The sequence below is a fragment of the Phodopus roborovskii genome, unplaced genomic scaffold (genome assembly GCF_943737965.1).
Source record: "Phodopus roborovskii unplaced genomic scaffold, PHOROB, whole genome shotgun sequence".
NCBI classification, from domain to species: Eukaryota; Metazoa; Chordata; class Mammalia; order Rodentia; family Cricetidae; genus Phodopus; species Phodopus roborovskii.
The window spans coordinates 281,542-299,559 of record NW_026125948.1 but is presented as its reverse complement, the minus strand read 5'-3'; the positions used below and the strand labels follow the sequence as shown (position 1 = coordinate 299,559).

Below are 18,018 nucleotides of genomic sequence, written 5' to 3'. Positions count from 1 at the left end.
AACTGTCCACTACTGCACATAATTCTAGTCTCAGAAGGACAGCATTGCTGCTGAAGGTGAGGTTTCAGCCAAGCACCATCAATGTTGAGCATCACTGTGGTCTGCAGTTCTGTTGAGCTACATTGACTGTCTGTGATTGATGAATCACCTTTTGCTTTGCAAATGTGCATATAGTAAGTACAGCAGTACATTAGCAGAGATTCACTGATGACCTGCCATGGTATTTGATGCACATGTGTCCTGGGGTGCAGTGTATTCCTGTTGTATTTTATATCGTGGATGTGTTCTTAATTTGACATTTCTAGAAGGTATACACAGACATCAGTCTAAACATAAACAGGAAGAATAGTAAGTAGGGATACACAAACACACACACACACACACACACACACACACACACACTACATATATATATATATATATATATATATATATATATATATATGATTGTAAATCTATTTGGCAGAATATACCAATTAAAGAACAAAGGAATTTTTTCTTAAAAATGTAAACCCTTTTAAGTTTGACAATTCTCTAATACTTATATGTTTATTAAATAGCATTTTTCTTATATTTTACTTTAACCCATTTAATCAATTCCTTCTTAATTCGTATAAAATCAAACATGTCTCTCGAAACCATTTTTCTTCAGCTGTTGTTAGCTCAGGGCATATGCCTTCATGTTTATACTGTTATCAAAACATCAAGCTAAATAGTGTTATGGATTCTGGTTTAATCACGTAACTCTTTTCTTATAAAATACATTAATTAGCTGTTTGAGTAGTAAGTTATCTGTTATTTTCTCTGGAACTATCCATTTGAATATTAAATTCTTTTAAAAGTATTATTGTTTTCTCTAGATCTAGCATCTGTCATTGCTTTTGTTTAGTTACTGTATCTCAGTTTCAGTGTAATTTAGATCAGATGTTACTTTCATTAGCAGACTGTTCTTAGCAAATAGTAAATACACACGTATTTTAATGATTCCTTTTCACATGTTCATTTTAATACTGAATTTTATTTGTATTTGAAACAAAATTAAGGAAAAAACAAGATAAAATGTACAAATACACAAAAATATTAAAACAAGATAAAATGTGTAAATAACTTAGAACACATTCTTTATAATACCTTTTTTATATATTCCATTTTGTGTTTTTTTTGTTAATAAGCTAATGTGTAAGAAGGATATTGATTAAAACATATAAATAATTTTAACATGTCTCTTCCCGAATCAAGAAACTTTTTACATGTACAAAGGTAAGCATGGGTATAGTGACACACATGTTTAATTACAGTACTTGAGACAGAATGATCCTTGGCTACATAATGAGTTCAAGACCAGACTAGGCCACATAAGACCTTATTTCACAATGAGAGAGAGAGAGAGAGAGAGAGAGAGAGAGAGAGAGAGAGAGAGAGGAAGAGAGTATATTTATAAAGACAGGATAAGTCAAAGCTGAAAATATGAAAAAATCATATGATACATTGAATTTGCTTGTACAATATGATATCTTTTATGCCAAGGTTTCCATCTTTACAGAATTTACTTGGTGTATTTCACCCACACAAGAATCTAACTTTTTCTTTTCTCTGCCATCTGCTATTCAGTTAATATGTGTTTTATGCAAAAGAGCTAACAGCCTAACATTTTGGCACACTTTGCTCTTCTGTCTCAACAATGCCTAGGCACTTGCAGTTAAAAGAGAAAAAATATAAGTTTTTTTGTATGTGTAAGTGAAAATTGTTTCCCCTTACCCACCCTGCTAAATCAGAAATATTCCAAAGATTAAGTGAGAGAGAGAGAAAGAGAGAGAGAGAGAGAGACCACCCTGGAGTAGTGGTTCTTGCCTGAGAGAGAGAGAGAGAGAGAGAGAGAGAGAGAGAGAGAGAGAGAGAGAGAGAGAGAGAGAGAGAGAGAGAGAGAACCAACCTGGAGTAGTGGTTCTTGCCTGTCTCCTCACTACTTAGGAAACTGGGAAGTTAGGATCACCACAGGCTTAAAGCTAGCCTCAGTTACATAGTGATTTCTATGCCAGCCTGTGCTACAATGTGAGAACCTGTCTCCAAAAGCAAAAACCAAACAAAAACAACAAGAAGTATAAGGAACATGTGAATATCAGTATTTTTTTTGTGGTGTTCTTGGTGTATTTTTGTTTTTTCTTTTATTTATTTTAGTTTTTTGCTTCTTTGTTTGATCTCCCCCAGACCTTGTTCCACTGTACCTAACACAATAGCTCTGTTGCTTGGAGTGGTTCTTTCCAACCAAATTAACTTAGACCAGCCAAGGTCTACTATTAGTATTCTTAGGCAGTCTATACCACTAGCCACAGTGTGATTTAGCAGATTGCTAGAATATTTTTATCTTACAGGACCAACATTCTGTGTCCACTTAACAGCAAACTTTCTCTTTGTCCTCCACTCAGCTTCTAGAAACAACCATATTATTTTCTTTTTTTGTTAACTGCTTTAGCTACTTTAAAGGACCATTACTTTCCAAAGGAATGGAAATCTGGGAGGATACCTAGAAGATCCTCTACTCTGATGAGCTGAGTCAGATTTTTTTTTCAGTTGTAGCACATAGGGCCAGCTCTAATGCTGTTCTCAGGGTAACTCCACAAAGTACTCAGTGGCCTCTTCTTAGCAGAGTGGCAGAGTGCCTCTACAATGTAGGTGTCAAAGTCTACCTCCTAGAAATTTTCCTATCTTCCCTCACTAACACACACACACACACACACACACACACACACACACACACACACACACACACTTCTTGGAGACAATGCAAAGTCTGTGTGTAATAATTGACAATGGGTAAAAGCTGAAGTGACTGGACTGGATGCTCTACCTTGAACTTGTGCATAGTCATGAGATTTTGGGCTCTATTTCTCTCCAATGTATAGGTATAGCTCGTCCTTCTTTATTGTAGAGAAAACCCCATAAAATCTGGCCTTCTCTTTTAATGCTCTTTCAATATGGAATATAGTTATTGTTAACTTGAGGTATAGCTTTTCAGAACTATTGCACCTTGCAAAACTGAAGTTCTGAAATCACAACATAGCATCTGGAAAGCACCATTCACCTTCTGTGACTTTGGCTGTTTTTGATACTCCACGCAAATGCAATCATACAGTATCTCTTCTGTGTAACTAGCCTGTTTAATTTACTCTAGTGTTCTGAAAGTCCATCTATGTTGTCACATATGACAAGATTAGTATCTTTTTTCAGACATAAGAGGACACTCAGGGCTTGGGATTTGTAATACTGAATTGTAGTTTCTATTCATGTTCTTTCAGTTTAACTAGTAGCTTCAAATTCAGATATTTAAGTTCATTCTTACTCAACTGAAATGCCAAAGAAGCAAGTAAGCAGGAAGTGAGAAGTATATACACTGGCATAATATTCCAATTGTCAGTGTATACCACAGTGTCACCATGCTTTAAGAAAATATATATATTTTACACACTAATCCCATTTCCCTCCCCCTCCTGTCACCCCATTCCCCCCACCCGATTCCAGACCTCCTCAGGGAGGGTGAGGCCTCCAATGGGGGCATTATCAAAATCTGATACATCACTTGGAGAAGGACCTAGCCACCCCTTCCCATGTGTCTAGGCTGAGAGAGTATTCCTCCACATGGAATGGGCTCCAAAAGTTAATTTGTGCACTAGGGATAAATAGTGGTTCCACTGCCAGAGGTCCCATAGAATCCCCAAGGCCCCCAACTGACAGCCACATTCATGGGGCCTAGTTTGGTCCTATGCCAATTCCCCAGCTGTCATTCTGTAGTCCATGAGCTCCCCCTTGTTCAGGTCAATTGTTTCTGTGGGTTTCCCCAAAGGGTTTAACCCCTTTGTTCATCACTCCTACCTCTTTACAACTGGACTCCAAGAGTTTCAGCTCAGTGCTTAGCTGTGAATCTCTGCTTCTGCTTCCATCAGCTACTGGATGAAGGCTCTGTGATGGCATTTAAGGTAGTCATCAATCTCATGAGTAGATTGGGAGCATGGAGGGGGAGGTAGGAGGAAGAGGGGTGAGAAGGGAAGTAGGGAGAAGAGCACAAGGGATTAGGAAGGTCAATTTGGGGGAAGAAGAGAGAAGGAGAGCAAGGAAAGAGAGAGCTTAATAGAGGGAGATTCTGTGGTCTTGAGGAAAAATCTGGCACTAGGGAAATCTCCAGGAATCCACAAGTAGTGACCCCAACTAAAAATGTAAGCAGTGGTGGAGTGGCTACTTTAAATTCCCTTTCCCTATAATGAGACTGATGTCTCCATGTAGGTGAAGGTTGTGTTGTAGCCACTGGGATTACTACTTCAGTGAATATAAGAGTCAGATGTCACCTCAATATCCTGTCTTTTCCTATTTTTTTTAAAGTCCAAGTTCTGTCTGTGAGTAACACATTGATTAAGAGAACGTATGTGATTCCTATGATCTATTTTTGATATATCAGAAACCCAGAAACAGCAAATACATTAGGTAGATCTACAGCGCATCTTATAGATATACCTCAAACACTACTGAAGCAATTTTGTTAATTTTTTTCTATAAGCAGAAAATTACCAGAGCTGCATTCATATCTCTGCAACAAATGAAAAGGAGCATGATCTTCTGAAATAATGCCATTGTATTCAAATAGATCCATCCATGTAAAGAGTCTTAAAATGTCTTCAGAATTAATTAAAATGCCATTTCATATTATTTCATACATTAAATTGATATCAGAAAATACAAAACCCACTAATAACTAGAAAAATGTTTCTTCCATATATCCATGCATATAAATACATATGTGTTTTGGAAGCCTTAAGGAATAAACTTTCCTGAAATATATTAGGAATATGTTACAAAAATACTTCCAGAAAAGTAAATTGGAAACACAAATAAAATTTCCCTTGTGAAAAACTCAGCCCCTGAGTTGGACCAGAATAAGCTATCATCTATATTGAATAAATTCATGGAATAATTCTGAAATATTTGACTGTCATGATTGATGTATTAGATTAAAGCTCTTTATATCTTGAAATGCACTTCCTTTCCACTATACAAAAAGTTATATTAACTGAGGAGAACATCAAAGTTAAGGTGAAAGTTATTTTTGGATCATCTGGGATAATTTAGATAAGGTTATAGCATGAATAGATTCTGATAAATGAACAGAAGTCTTCAAAGCCTAAGGACCTAGGAGTTGGAAGTTTAGTGGCAAAGGTTACAAATAGCCTAAACTGAAAATAAATATGAGTCCTCAATAGGCAATTGGGTTAGAAAATATAAAGTTGTCTTTCAGTGAGTGCCATTATTTTATTTTACAGGAACATTTCTGTTTTTGAATATCTCTGCTCTAGGATAAATTTTCATTGCCATGTACTTAGGTTAATTCTTATACCTGTTTATGCCATCAACTTCCTTCAACCTATAATAGTTTAAATAATATGTTCTAATATTTCCATATGGATATGATCAGTGTACCTGCTGAGAATTTAGTTCACTTGGTAGAGTGTTTGACCAGCATTCCGAAAGTCCCTGGTATTATGTACAGTACTAAATAAAACTGGATGTGATGGTATTCCAGCAATAGGGAAGTGGAGGTTGGGGTACCAGAAATTCAAATTTTCATTATAGCAAGTTTGAAGCCAGCCTGGGTCCCTTAAGACCCTATTGTGTGTGTGTTTATGTCTGTGTCTGTGTGTGTGTCTGTGTGTTGTATACATACATACACACAGATATGTAACATATATATGTACATATATTTATGTATATATATAAAATGGCCCCGGAGCCATTTTGCTGGTTTCTCTCTCTCTCTCTCTCTCTCTCTCTCTCTCTCTCTCTCTCTCTCTCTCTCTCTCTCTCTCTCTCTCTCTCTATCTCTTGAGTAAAACCATTCACCATACTAACTTTTTCCAAAATGGTTGTGTTTCTACTTTACTTTGATATTTATGCACTTGGTATTTTAAAGCTACATTGAACTATATGAGATTTCTATGGTATTTTTTAATTACATCTGAACTGTGATAAATTAGTCCTACAGATTAATCTACCCATAACAAAGGGGCAAGTGATGGATCTAGATCTGTCCCGATCGTAAAGGCTTTACAATGTGTAATGTCTTTTACCACTTGTTTACTTTGTTGGTAGTTTCATTTAAGTAAATAATATGAACAAGAATGATAAAGCCTGAATTTTACAGTACTATCTAATTAAAAAAATATATGATATAACTATTTCCAATTCAGTATTACAATTTCAAAACCTGAAATAGGCATTTGACAAATAAATGTAGAGAAAATACTAATAAATTCAGTGGGAAAAGGAAAATGCAATGCTTGAGAATTCAAAGAATCATATTAAAGGGCTCAATAACTCAAATGCATATACATGCATACAAGGTTGTATCAGAAGTATGAAAATGCCATGGATATTAAAACACACAGAGATTGAAAAATAAAAGCAAGAAGTGATTTTCCTATACTTAGTTTCACCATGCCTAACAAATTTGAAATTATACATGGTTGTGATTGAGTCTGTATCCTTTCTTGAAATCTTTTGTACCCATACTCCCTACTTTTAACTGTCTAAAACAAGAAAATTCAGTACCATAAGGGTCTCTGTATTGTTTGGCCAAGTTTATAGTGACAACACCTTTGGAATATTTTTTTAACCTTATTTTATGGGCATTGGTGTGATGGTGTCAAATCCCCTGGTACTGGATTTAAAGACAGTTGTGAGCTACCACATGGTTCCTGGGAATTGAACCCGTCCTTTGGAAGAGCAGCCGGTGCTCTTAACCACTGAGCCATCTCACTAGTCTCTTACTAGAAGTGTTGTATACCCTATGCATATCTGATAAGTAATGCTAATTACTGTAAGCTAAGACTATAGGTAAAACATCATTTAATTAATGCCTGTCTATACATACTATGAATAGTAAATAATACATTCCAAAATATATAAATCTCAAAAATATGTAAACAAATTCTTCTGTAGGCCAGTCTTGGTAGTTTTTGAATTGCTTAACATCTGTGGTTTCTAAATCTACCTTTGATTATATGTGATATTTATGGTAATGAAATATATATCTAATAGATATTTATATACTATGTAGTCTTCATATGAGTACTTACCAAGTAGCAAGTAGACTTACTAACACTTGGACAATATTCTGTATTCCATTAGACCTAGAAGTTTTGGTTGTGAATTTTGATTGGGTGACTACTACTTCCTTTAAACTGTTCAATGCCATTTTTCCTCAGGAAAAAAACCAAACGACTCATGAAATATGGTCTCTACTTTCTTCCTTAATTATTTGGTCTCTTCCTCTTGCTTCATGGACTTTAGTATTGTAGACATTAGTCCTTTTTATGATTCTAGAATATTTACTATGCTCCCTTCATTTTTCTTGCCTTCGGTTCTCCTTCAAATGGTTGGCCACATTCAGCTTTCAGCTTACAGTCTATTCTAAACGATACACTACTAGCCTTGTGCTCTACTTCTGTCTGTCACAAGGCTGAGTTTTATTGTACTGAAATATACATTTGTTTGGCAACTTATAGTTTTTAATCACTTGTTTTGATTTGCAATTTTAAATATAACTTGTCATTATTTAGTCCGAGTAAACGTATATCTAGGAAAGCAATGACTTAAAGTTGATGACTATAATTTCATTCTCTAAAAGAGAGCTGGTACATGGTAGGCACTTAATGTGTTTGAATAAGGGAGTTAGGAAGTGACTCTGGAGCATCTAAGCGAACAGAGGTAGATTGTCATGAGCATGTTGACATACAACTTTTATCCTAGCACTCTGGAAGCATAGGCAGATGGGTCTCTGTGAGTTCTAAGACAGCCACACCTACACATTGAAACCCTGTTTCCAAAAAATGAAAGCAAAGACACCTACAAATATAGATTGTCTTCAAGGAAGTTTGAAAGAAAAACAAAGATGGAATGGAGTGAATAAAGAATAGAGAAAAGGAAAAGAACAGTGTGGACTTCTGTTTGAATAGAAGCTGATTTTAAAACATTCAGTCTATCAGTGGAAAAGTCTGGGTATTACAAAATATGTCTCTCTGGCACTATAAATGCTTTCTACATTTTCAAAATTTGGAATTTGAGCTCAATATCATTAATAGGCAGTCTTCTATTACTCAAATATCCTCTACTTCCATTTTTAATAAGAGTTTTAAAAGAAAATGTATTTATATCTAGAGCTATCATGGAGAATTATAGTAATACCCAGTGCTGTCCATATTATTCTTATTAATGTTTCATATTTAAAAATTTGTCAAGATATATTCACCTGGCTATATACTTTTTAGTGATTTTCAGCTAGTTGTGATAATAATATTTTAAAGATAATTCTTTGAAATACTAATTTCTGGCTAGAAAATATCCAAGTTAGATGGAAAATTCATGTTTATTCTTAGCAATTATGGTTATTTTTCTGGTGTTATGAAAATTAGAAACACTGTCTATTTTTCAATAGTCTGCATTTATGACATCTTTTTCTTTAAATGGGCAATTATACCATGTTGCTAACAAAACTTGTGTGAAGGTTAAGTGAATCTCAAGTTGACTTTTCCATGTTCTCCAACAATCCACCAGTAATGATATTTAATATTTCAGGCTTTTATTAAAATTGTTAGTAACTAATGTACTGACTACAAAAATGAAAGTTTTAAGAACTGATTTGACTCAATTAGCCACATGATATATAAACTCTGTCACCCCCAGTGCTCTGCTAATGCTCACTCCACTTAAAATAAAACACTTTTTCTCTTGTAATAATTACTCTGTCCATCAAAGTTAAGTAAAATGAGAAACAGTTTTCTCTACCTCATTTAAAGTAGTTCAGTTTCCAGTTGGAGAGCATTTTTTTTCAGGCTGAATTTTAAGTTCACACTGTTTTTATACTACATAGGCATATGAACTTTAGAAATTTATATATTTTCACAAAAATATAAATGATCAAAACTTTAGATAGGCAGGCAGTAGTGGTGCACACCTTTAGTACCAACACTTGGGAGGCAGAGTCATTCAAATCTCTATGAGTTAAAGGTCAGCTTGGTCTACAGAGGGAGTTCAGGACAGCCATTGCTACACATGGAAACCCTGTCTTGAAAAAACCAACAACCCCCCCAAAAAAAAGCAAAACAACAACAAACAAGCTGTAGATAACTCTACACATCACCAGGAACTTGTGATCATACTGTCCTTAGATGAATTAATATGAAAATGCTTTGTGGACTTAGGATGTGCATTTTATAGATTAACTTTTCAGATTCATGATTGAGACTCAATTAGTTTTCCAATTAATACTACACTAAAATGGTTGGCATCTCTAATGTTTTAAAATGCTATGCACGTTTAAATGCTTCAAAGAACACTTGTTTGAAAGATAGCTTGATATGCTTTTAGTTCTCAGCTTGTTTTTTGTTGTTGTTTTTCAAGGCACTGTTTCTCTGTTTATCATAGGCTCTCCTGGAACTCATTCTGTAGACCAGGCTGTACTCAAATTCAGAGATCTACCTGCCTGTGCCTCATGAGAGCTGGGGTTAAAGGCATGCAAACCACCACCCGGCTAGTTCTGAGTTTCTTAAGTTCCATGTTTAAAAGTTCAGAAGGATTTTCAGTATTGTACAAAAAATTTGAAAGCAGTCTGGTGAAAGGAAAGGAGTTTGGAAATATTCTTTCATCCTCTCATATTTGATTATTTTATATGATGGATCTGTCCCACCCCACCACCATCTGAGTACGTGTAATGTGGCATATAAATTACCTTGAATTGCTCTCTTCATAGAAAGTTCATGGCTTTCCCGGGGTTCATCTCTGAATAGGTCAAGATTTTTGAATAGATGGAAGAGGCATTGTATCTTTTTAACCCAGGATAATCTAGTCCTCAGAAACCTACTCTTAAATATTGATAGAACTATGGCCACTTTTCTGTGACCTCTAAGTTAATTTTTCTAGACATTCAGGATCAAATGGCCCTTGGTGCTGTCATTCTTACAAATGTCTTCAGTGGTACCTGAGTTAGCTATTGTAGTTTTACTATAGTTCCATTCTGTGACCACCATCAGCTATCCTTCTGCATTTCCATGTACTCTGAACATAGCCATCTGCTTCTCTTTGAGTTTTCTCAAAAACCAGCTTAGAGCAGAATTTCTGGCCTAATCAAATCATTCACAGTATCCTACAGCATATGTCCCGAAATCCATTATCTTCAACCTTAAATACTCACATAGAATACGAACAGTGTAAGTCTCTGCTAATAAAATACATTTCTGTCCTTCATTACAGACATATTCCAGTTAAGGAGAGACTTACTTAATATTACAAATAAGTAGAAATTCCTTCTGCCCCAGCCTCCATAGTAAACACACATTACATACATGAAAAATGTATTGTTTCCTAATACATTTTATTTATTTAGAGGCAAGTGTGCAAACACCATATTTGTGGAAGAGGTCTCAGGACAGTTTGGAGGAGTTGGTTCTGTGGTCCAAATAATCAACTTTAAGCAACTTCCAACCATCAAATTTAACTTGTCATTTTACTATACAAAAAGTCAGAGGCTATTACTATATATTCTAACTCTATATGGAAGAGTGACTACTATTTAATGGCCACAAATTTAAAATTATCACAGTGGTATTTCATTGCTTTGTGAAAAGGTTGGTTTGGAAAAATTATGGAACATAATATAAAGAAAGGTATGTTTAGTCATATACAAAATATCAGTTGAGAATATCATTATTATTTGTAATAGTAACCCATTCTGTGTAGAGATTAAGGCTTTAATTATTATTTTATCACTGAAACAATATCTTGCATTAGTAGCAATTCAAAATTAAATTTTATAAGTAAAATAAAGACATGAAAAAAAGAGCAACATATAGAAAGAGCTGTATAATTTCATTCTTTATTTCTTTTGGGTTTAGTTTTGGTTTTCTTTTCTGTTGTTGTTATTTGTTTTTTTTCTTACTCGTTTTTATATTTGAGACAGAGATTCACTGTAAAGCTATGACTGTCGTGGAATTCTCTTTGTAGAACATGCTAGCCTTGAACTCACAGAGATCCACCAGCTTCTACCTCAAAGTGGATGTCACCATGCCCAGCATGTTCAGTTCTTTTTGCTTAATTGTGGAGTCACATGTAAGATTTGGTGGCATGATTGTGATTCAGAAATATTTCAGGGATGATATATCCATCCCTTTTAGACAGTGATGACTGTAGAGGTAAGTAAAGCTGGACTGCTTTCCATTTACTATTGCAAAGATAAACTATTCATAGAATTCTAGAACTTCTCACTTGGGAACACAGGATTTCTGAAATCAGTTTTTGGACTTTGAAAACAAATTGGTAAAAATGTGTATCACTACATAAATATATTGTAGCATCCAAAAAGGTATGTTAGAGTAAATTAGGTAGATAATACCTTTGTTGTTAGCTTTCACTTCTCCACTGGTTTACAGAGTTGAGCATCCTGAAATATATTTTCGTAATTTTCAATGCAAATAATTGCACATATGTGACTTTTGCAATTTGTTTCTGCCCAAAGCTTCTGGCATGTGTCTGTATTTCTTTTCTTTTTCCTTTTTTCTTTGTGTGTGCTGGGGGGTGGTTAAGGAAATAAAACAATCATTTTAATTCTGTGCTTCGAAATACAGACTAGTGTCTAATTTCTGCTCCACTGAAACAGAATGTTTAATATCTGAACACAGTGTTAAAAGTAAAAATCTTATGCTAATACTTGTCCATAATAAAATCAATGTATATGAAGCATGTGTATTTTATGAAAAAAGGCAGTTATAAAGGTATTCATTCTTTCAGGTCTATTAATGTCAAAATAAATATGAGGGTTGAATGATTTAATTACACTGGTTAGCAGAAAGCGAATGTATTAAAAAGACCATGGATAAGTGATATCTCATTTTCAAAGTCATGGTATATACTGTCAGCTACCAATCAATTTTACAGAAATGACCTGATTTCTTCATTGTTTCCAATAGAAAAACAAAAGTAGTATGCCAACGAAAATACATTTGGACCCATATTACAATTTTACTTTGTGATCACCAACCACTTTTAATGAACTTAACTCTAGGTTTTAAATATTGATTTGGCTTCCTCTTTTCTTCATAATTATTCCCTTATTGTTCTCTCAACCACTTGTATGAATTAGCCAAAGAGGAAAGACCAGGAGCAAATACTCTAAAATATTCAAACTTACACCAGACCTTGAAATTATAGTAAGCACATTTATGGTTTTATATTTATCATAAAAGGTTCATTTTCAATTGTTCTAAAACTGTATTTGATAGAGATAGATAGATGTAGATTATTACATGTAGTTTTAATTTTTGACAAGGTCTTGCTGTATAGCACAGGCTAAACTTGAATGTGTGATTATAAACATGAGTGATCCCATGGCTATTTACATTTTATGTGACATGAGAGATGACAAAATGAAAAATTCAATGAGGGGATCAATGCATATTTTAAGCATAAGATTTGATGAAGAACACACAGTCATGGAAAATCATCAGTGAGAAAAAAATGTGATGTAAAATTTAACAAGACACATTCAGGCGCTTCTCTATGATGCTCTTCAGAGGCAATGGAATCCTTTTTCTATAGTTATGCAGTAGGCATCTCTGGATTGATGGTCTTAGGACTTGGTCAAGTGGTAATTCAAAAAATTCTCTTTTGGGCTGTTTTTGAGGAGGAAAGTGAAAGGAATGTCAGAGAGACCTTTTTTCCTACTGTTCCTTTCCTCTTCATATGGGCTATGAATATTTTTATGCATTTCTGCATGTGTATATGAACACATATAATAAATTTACATATGTAGAAATGGAGGTAGTTTTCTGATGTATATTTAGCAAACATGTTCTAACAAACAGGTGTACATGTTATACATTAAATATTTCTGTTCAATTGAAAGATTTTCAAACTTGGTAAGCAATATATCTGTAGAAACTCTTGTACTGGATTGTGTGACATTCCCTGCACATCCCATTCTTCATGAATTGAGGGCCAGACAGCCAGGTCCCTCAGTACTGGAAGTTCCTCAGAAAGGGTATATTTGAAGAAAGGGCCTTGAAAGAGTAATAATTTAAATATATATATGGTATATCTTAATACTACGTGCCAGGTGACCTTTTAAGAAATGGGGATTTGAACACATACAACCAAACAGATGAACAATGATATGAGGACACAATAAGAAGGCAACAACCTGCAAGCCAAGGGAGAGAGGCTGCATAAGAAACTAAATATCCCAATATTCTTCAATCAGAATTCTAGCCTCTAGATGTATGAAAAAAATAAACTGTGTTGTTAAAAGCACCCAGAATATGGTACTTTATAATGGCAGTTTTAGTACACAAATATACAAGTATATTTACAGAAGAAATGGTTAGTCTTGACATCTAATGGCTACCTCTGAAATGTTATTTAACAAAATTCTTTAACACGAAGTTACAGCTTTACAAAGAATGCCAGAGAGCAATATGAAAAACTGTCCACTATGCACAACAATATGGTGAAGCTCTATGAGAACCTGGGAGAATACTTCATTTTTGACCCAAACACAGTAACCATAGAAGACTTTTTTGGTGATCTCAACAACTTCAGAACCCTGTTTTTGGTGAGTAATATATTTTAAATCATGGTGAGTTGTTTCATTTATATTTTTGAGCTTGTATTGATATCTTTATATATCTAATAACTAACTGTATTGATTTCTTGTTATAGATTTTTATTCCCTATCAAGGAAAGTCAATTAACAGCCAAACTATTTGTCATTTGAGGTGTGTTCCTGTCACCCAAACATTATTTGTTAAGTGGGACTCTGCTAATTAGTAATACTGTTCCATAAAATGGTTTAAGTAGGACTTAGACAATTTTAGATAAGAATAGGCTTGGAGGAACCACTTCCTCCTAGTTCTTAAGATACAAATCCGGGTATGTCTCAACAGTTGAACCATCAACTCTGATAATAGTACAAACTACACCAAACTTCGTTAAATGTCATAATTGCTTTTCATTTCTTTGCTGAGAATAAAAGCTGAGGTTGGCCTTTGACCTTTAACGAAGATACATATTTAACTTTTTGACTCAATCAATATTAATATGTGATCTGCTAACAATAAGAAGTAATCAAACAAATTTCAAAATGTAAGAGTTATAATATGAATACACAAACACATGAGCAATACTCCTATTTGTAATTTCAAGTTTTGTAGTTCAGATCAATTATTGCTCTCCATAATTAAAGGAAAGATTCCAGAGGTAAACTACTCAAATGTTTTTAATAACTTTTGTCATAAGGCATTGCTATAATTTATTTCTTTCATTATTTTGTTAATCACTTACTGTGGCTAACTTTACTGACATGCAAACTTGGTGTGCAACCTATTGGCAGTCTTGAACTTGGGTTGTTCATATCGCCTCTCTGGGCATTGATTTTCCATAATCTATAATGTGAAGATGAAGGGTATTATTATTCATTCTCTGACCATTCTTTCAATTATTTATTGATAATTAACTTGATTTGATGTGCTGAGCCAGAAATAAAAGGAAGTAAAATTTTGTCTCTATTCCATGAGTACAGGCTGTACATGCACTAGAATTTGCTATATCTTGACACATAGTAATATGTTGGGTATAATAATAATATGAAGTACCTAATTCTGCCTATGGTGGTCAGAAAAATCTTTCAAAAGGACCTTGACATTTGAGCAGAGTCTGGAAAAAGTTCATAGGAGTTTGACAAGCAGACTTTGACAAGCATGTTTAAGGGTTTTACACCTGACCTATAAGTCAAAGACTCCTAAATCAACATCTCCAGCGTTATTCAATCGCTGATGCTCACCATGTTCCTGTTTCATGGTGAGCTTAAAATGATTTCACTCTCTCAGGGGAGAGAAGAAACCAGAAAGAGAGACAAAAATTGGAATCAGTAGAAGTTCCCATTTTCTTAGTGCTTTGTGTGTTTGGCCTTAGGGTTCTCAGCACTAAAAGCATATTGGACTATAGATGGAAGCAATAAAATACCAGTAGTGCTGAGAAGAAAATAAGAGTTCTGATTCATGTGCTACCAAAAATGACTTCCAAATGAGCTCAAAGTTTCATATTGGGAGATCTATTTGGCATGTGTAGCATAAACAAAATGCACATACCAAAAAGAGCTTTCTCAGAGAGAGCCATCTGAGTGATAGGAAATACAGAATTAAGAAAAGATGGTGACATTATGGATTAAGTCCTTTTTCAAAATTATCACATTCAAATTATGAAAAAGACATTAGTTAATACCTAGGGGATGGTGCTGTATTCATTATTAATATCATTCATATTGTCTATCAATCAGCTAGTGAGTATATTGAAGGTATTCAGGAGGTAGATATATACATATCTGATATAGTTGAAGGTATTCAGGAGGTAGATATATACATATCTGATATAGTTAGCAACATCTCAAAATTCATAATGTATACTGTCTTTTTAATACTTTTACCTGAGATTTCATCAGTTTTTAAATTCAAATTGAATGTTTTATGTGAAAACCTCAATTTCGTATTTATATATTATCTAAACATCTTTTTTTTTTTTTTTTTTTGCTTATTCTCCTTTATGCTTCTATCACTCTACTAGTTTAAATAGTTGACTGCACAAATCCTTTTCTTTCATTTTGAGATATTTTGAATAGAATATTCAAAACCAGTGAGCCTTATATGTTCATCACCATACAATATAAAAATTAATTTCAGCTGTTGGAAAAGTGTTTGAGGCTAGTATTTTACTTCAATAACGTTCATAGCTCCAAATAAATTATAGAAAATACTTTTCTCTTTTAAATCTGTCAGCTTCCTGTTGCTTCTGTCTCTGTGTGTGAGTGTTTTAATAAATAATATGTTACCCAGTAACTCAATAAATATTTGTTGTGTGTGTGCTCATTCTATCCCTCATATACTAGAAATATAGGAATAAAGCTTTGCAAAGTTGTTAATGTATTGACCGAACATAAAAAGATGTTTCCATAGCTATTTATTATTCTAGGAGATTTTTCCCCAAACCAAATAAATACGTGTCAGAATTTATTTGACAAATAAACTTGGGAACAGCTCTTAAATAAGCATTAAAATGGTAAAATGTTAGGAGGCTAAATGGTAACAGGTAGTCATGGTGTTCTGTGTTCTTATATATTAAATAATGCTACTTCTGAAATGTTTTTTGACTCAATATAACTTTTTCATATTTTTTTTCTAAATATGGACACTATTTTAGTTAGGAACATATACCATTCCTCAACTTAAATATAATAATGACTATATTCCTTCTACATTAGGAAACATCAAATACGCAAGGAAGAAGCAGAAAAAGAAAACAGTGGGTTCCTAAGAAATGCTACATTTTGGCAGATCGGAGAGAAACTTTTGTTTTTTTTTTTATTTAATTTTATATAACAAAGTCCAATTAAATGAAAACAAACATTTATACACAATATTTGGGAATTTGGGCGTCGTTCTTTACAAACTACTTCCTGCTAGTAAGGGGCGCTGTCTTGGGGGATTCGAAGAAGATTCAGATATCCTTGCTGTAGCCTGTAGGGCTGTTTTGTCCAGCTGTTTGGAATGTAGGATCAGCTTGTACTCTGTTTCAGGCGGTCTGGTGTGATCAAACCACATTAGTCTGTAAGGAATCCACATCTTTTCATTTTCTGTGGAAACAAAAATAGAAATACTTTTCCCCAGTAACTTGTTATTCAACTTAAATTTTGGAGTCAAAGCATTTTTTTTTAATTTATTATTTTACATGTCGATCCCAGTTCCCTCTCCCTCCCTCCCTCCCTCCCTCCCCTTTAGCCCTCCCTCCCTCCTTCCCTCCCTTTTGCCCTCAGAGAGAAACTTTTGTAATCGAAGATCAATACTAAATAAAGCCTGAGAGGGTAACGTGTAATTGTTAAACTAGTTAGTTGATGCTATGGGAATTTTAATAACCAGGGAAAATATATGTCACTTTCAGAAATAATCTTCCATCTATGTTTAAAACAATGATTAATTTAAACTCCTATCTTTGTTTTGAGACATGGTTTTATGTGCTCAGGTTAGCTTCAGATTAATTGGTCTTCCTACTCCCATCTGTAATTACATGCATACACCACACTGCCAAGTTTACCCTTTAGTTTTACAAAAATAGGGAAAAAAATAAAATAAAATAAAAAAAGGAAAGCGGCTGTTCAAAGTATATGAGGAAACTGCATTAATTCTAGAAGAAAAACCAACATGAAAACAAACTGAACATTATGTTAGGAATCTCTGTGTAACCTTATGTTCACTTATGCATATACTTAAATTTTTAATGCATAGCTCTAATGTGTAATTATTTTAAAACATCCTATTTTATAAGTGTTGTGCCTGAATGTATGTCGTGTATAACTGGTGCCTTCAGGACACTAGAACTGGAGTTACAGATGCCTGTGAGCACCATGAAGGTTTTGGGAATTCAACCTGAGTCCTTCTAGAAAAGCAGCTAGTCCACTTAAACCCTGAGGCATTTCTTAAGCCATAGAGTCACTTAATTATAAAACTTCCTCACCTGTCTTAGGCTATTAGCTCCTTTACAAGGCCCTGATCGTCCCTGTGTGTAAACTGTAACTGGAAAACAAAAACAAGCATCTTCAATTAGTTAGACTCAACAATTAATTGATAATATAGAGAAAAATTTCCTCCCTCATTAAAGGCATTTTGAATTTATAGCTGCAAGGGTAAATTTTTACATAAAAAGATTGTGTCTATAATTTCTGGTCTAAGAGGGCTAAGTTGCTGTGACACATTTTAAAACCATCATCTCCCAAGTTCTTGGCATTTAAAGAGATGGTTAGTGATCTACCCCTTTAAAAAGAAAGGGAAAAATGGTGGACTTAGAAAGGAAATACAGTGTTTAATTAACTTAGTCTTAATCAATAATAAAACCATTCTCTATAATCTTATCAATCCCAAATCTCTAATAGATGCCTCA

The 18,018-nt window shown here is 34.1% G+C and overlaps 1 protein-coding gene across 1 annotated transcript in view; it reads left to right on the top strand.

The window, feature by feature from the left end:
• The window catches only part of Diaph2 (diaphanous related formin 2), a gene marked incomplete at its 5' end in the record, with an annotated part of 564,399 nt that overhangs the window by 352,333 nt on the left and 194,048 nt on the right, over positions 1–18,018 (top strand). The window contains one exon of the mRNA XM_051179135.1: positions 13,481–13,645. Within this exon, the coding sequence (XP_051035092.1) occupies positions 13,481–13,645 (165 nt within the window). The remainder of the gene's footprint in view (positions 1–13,480; positions 13,646–18,018) is intronic.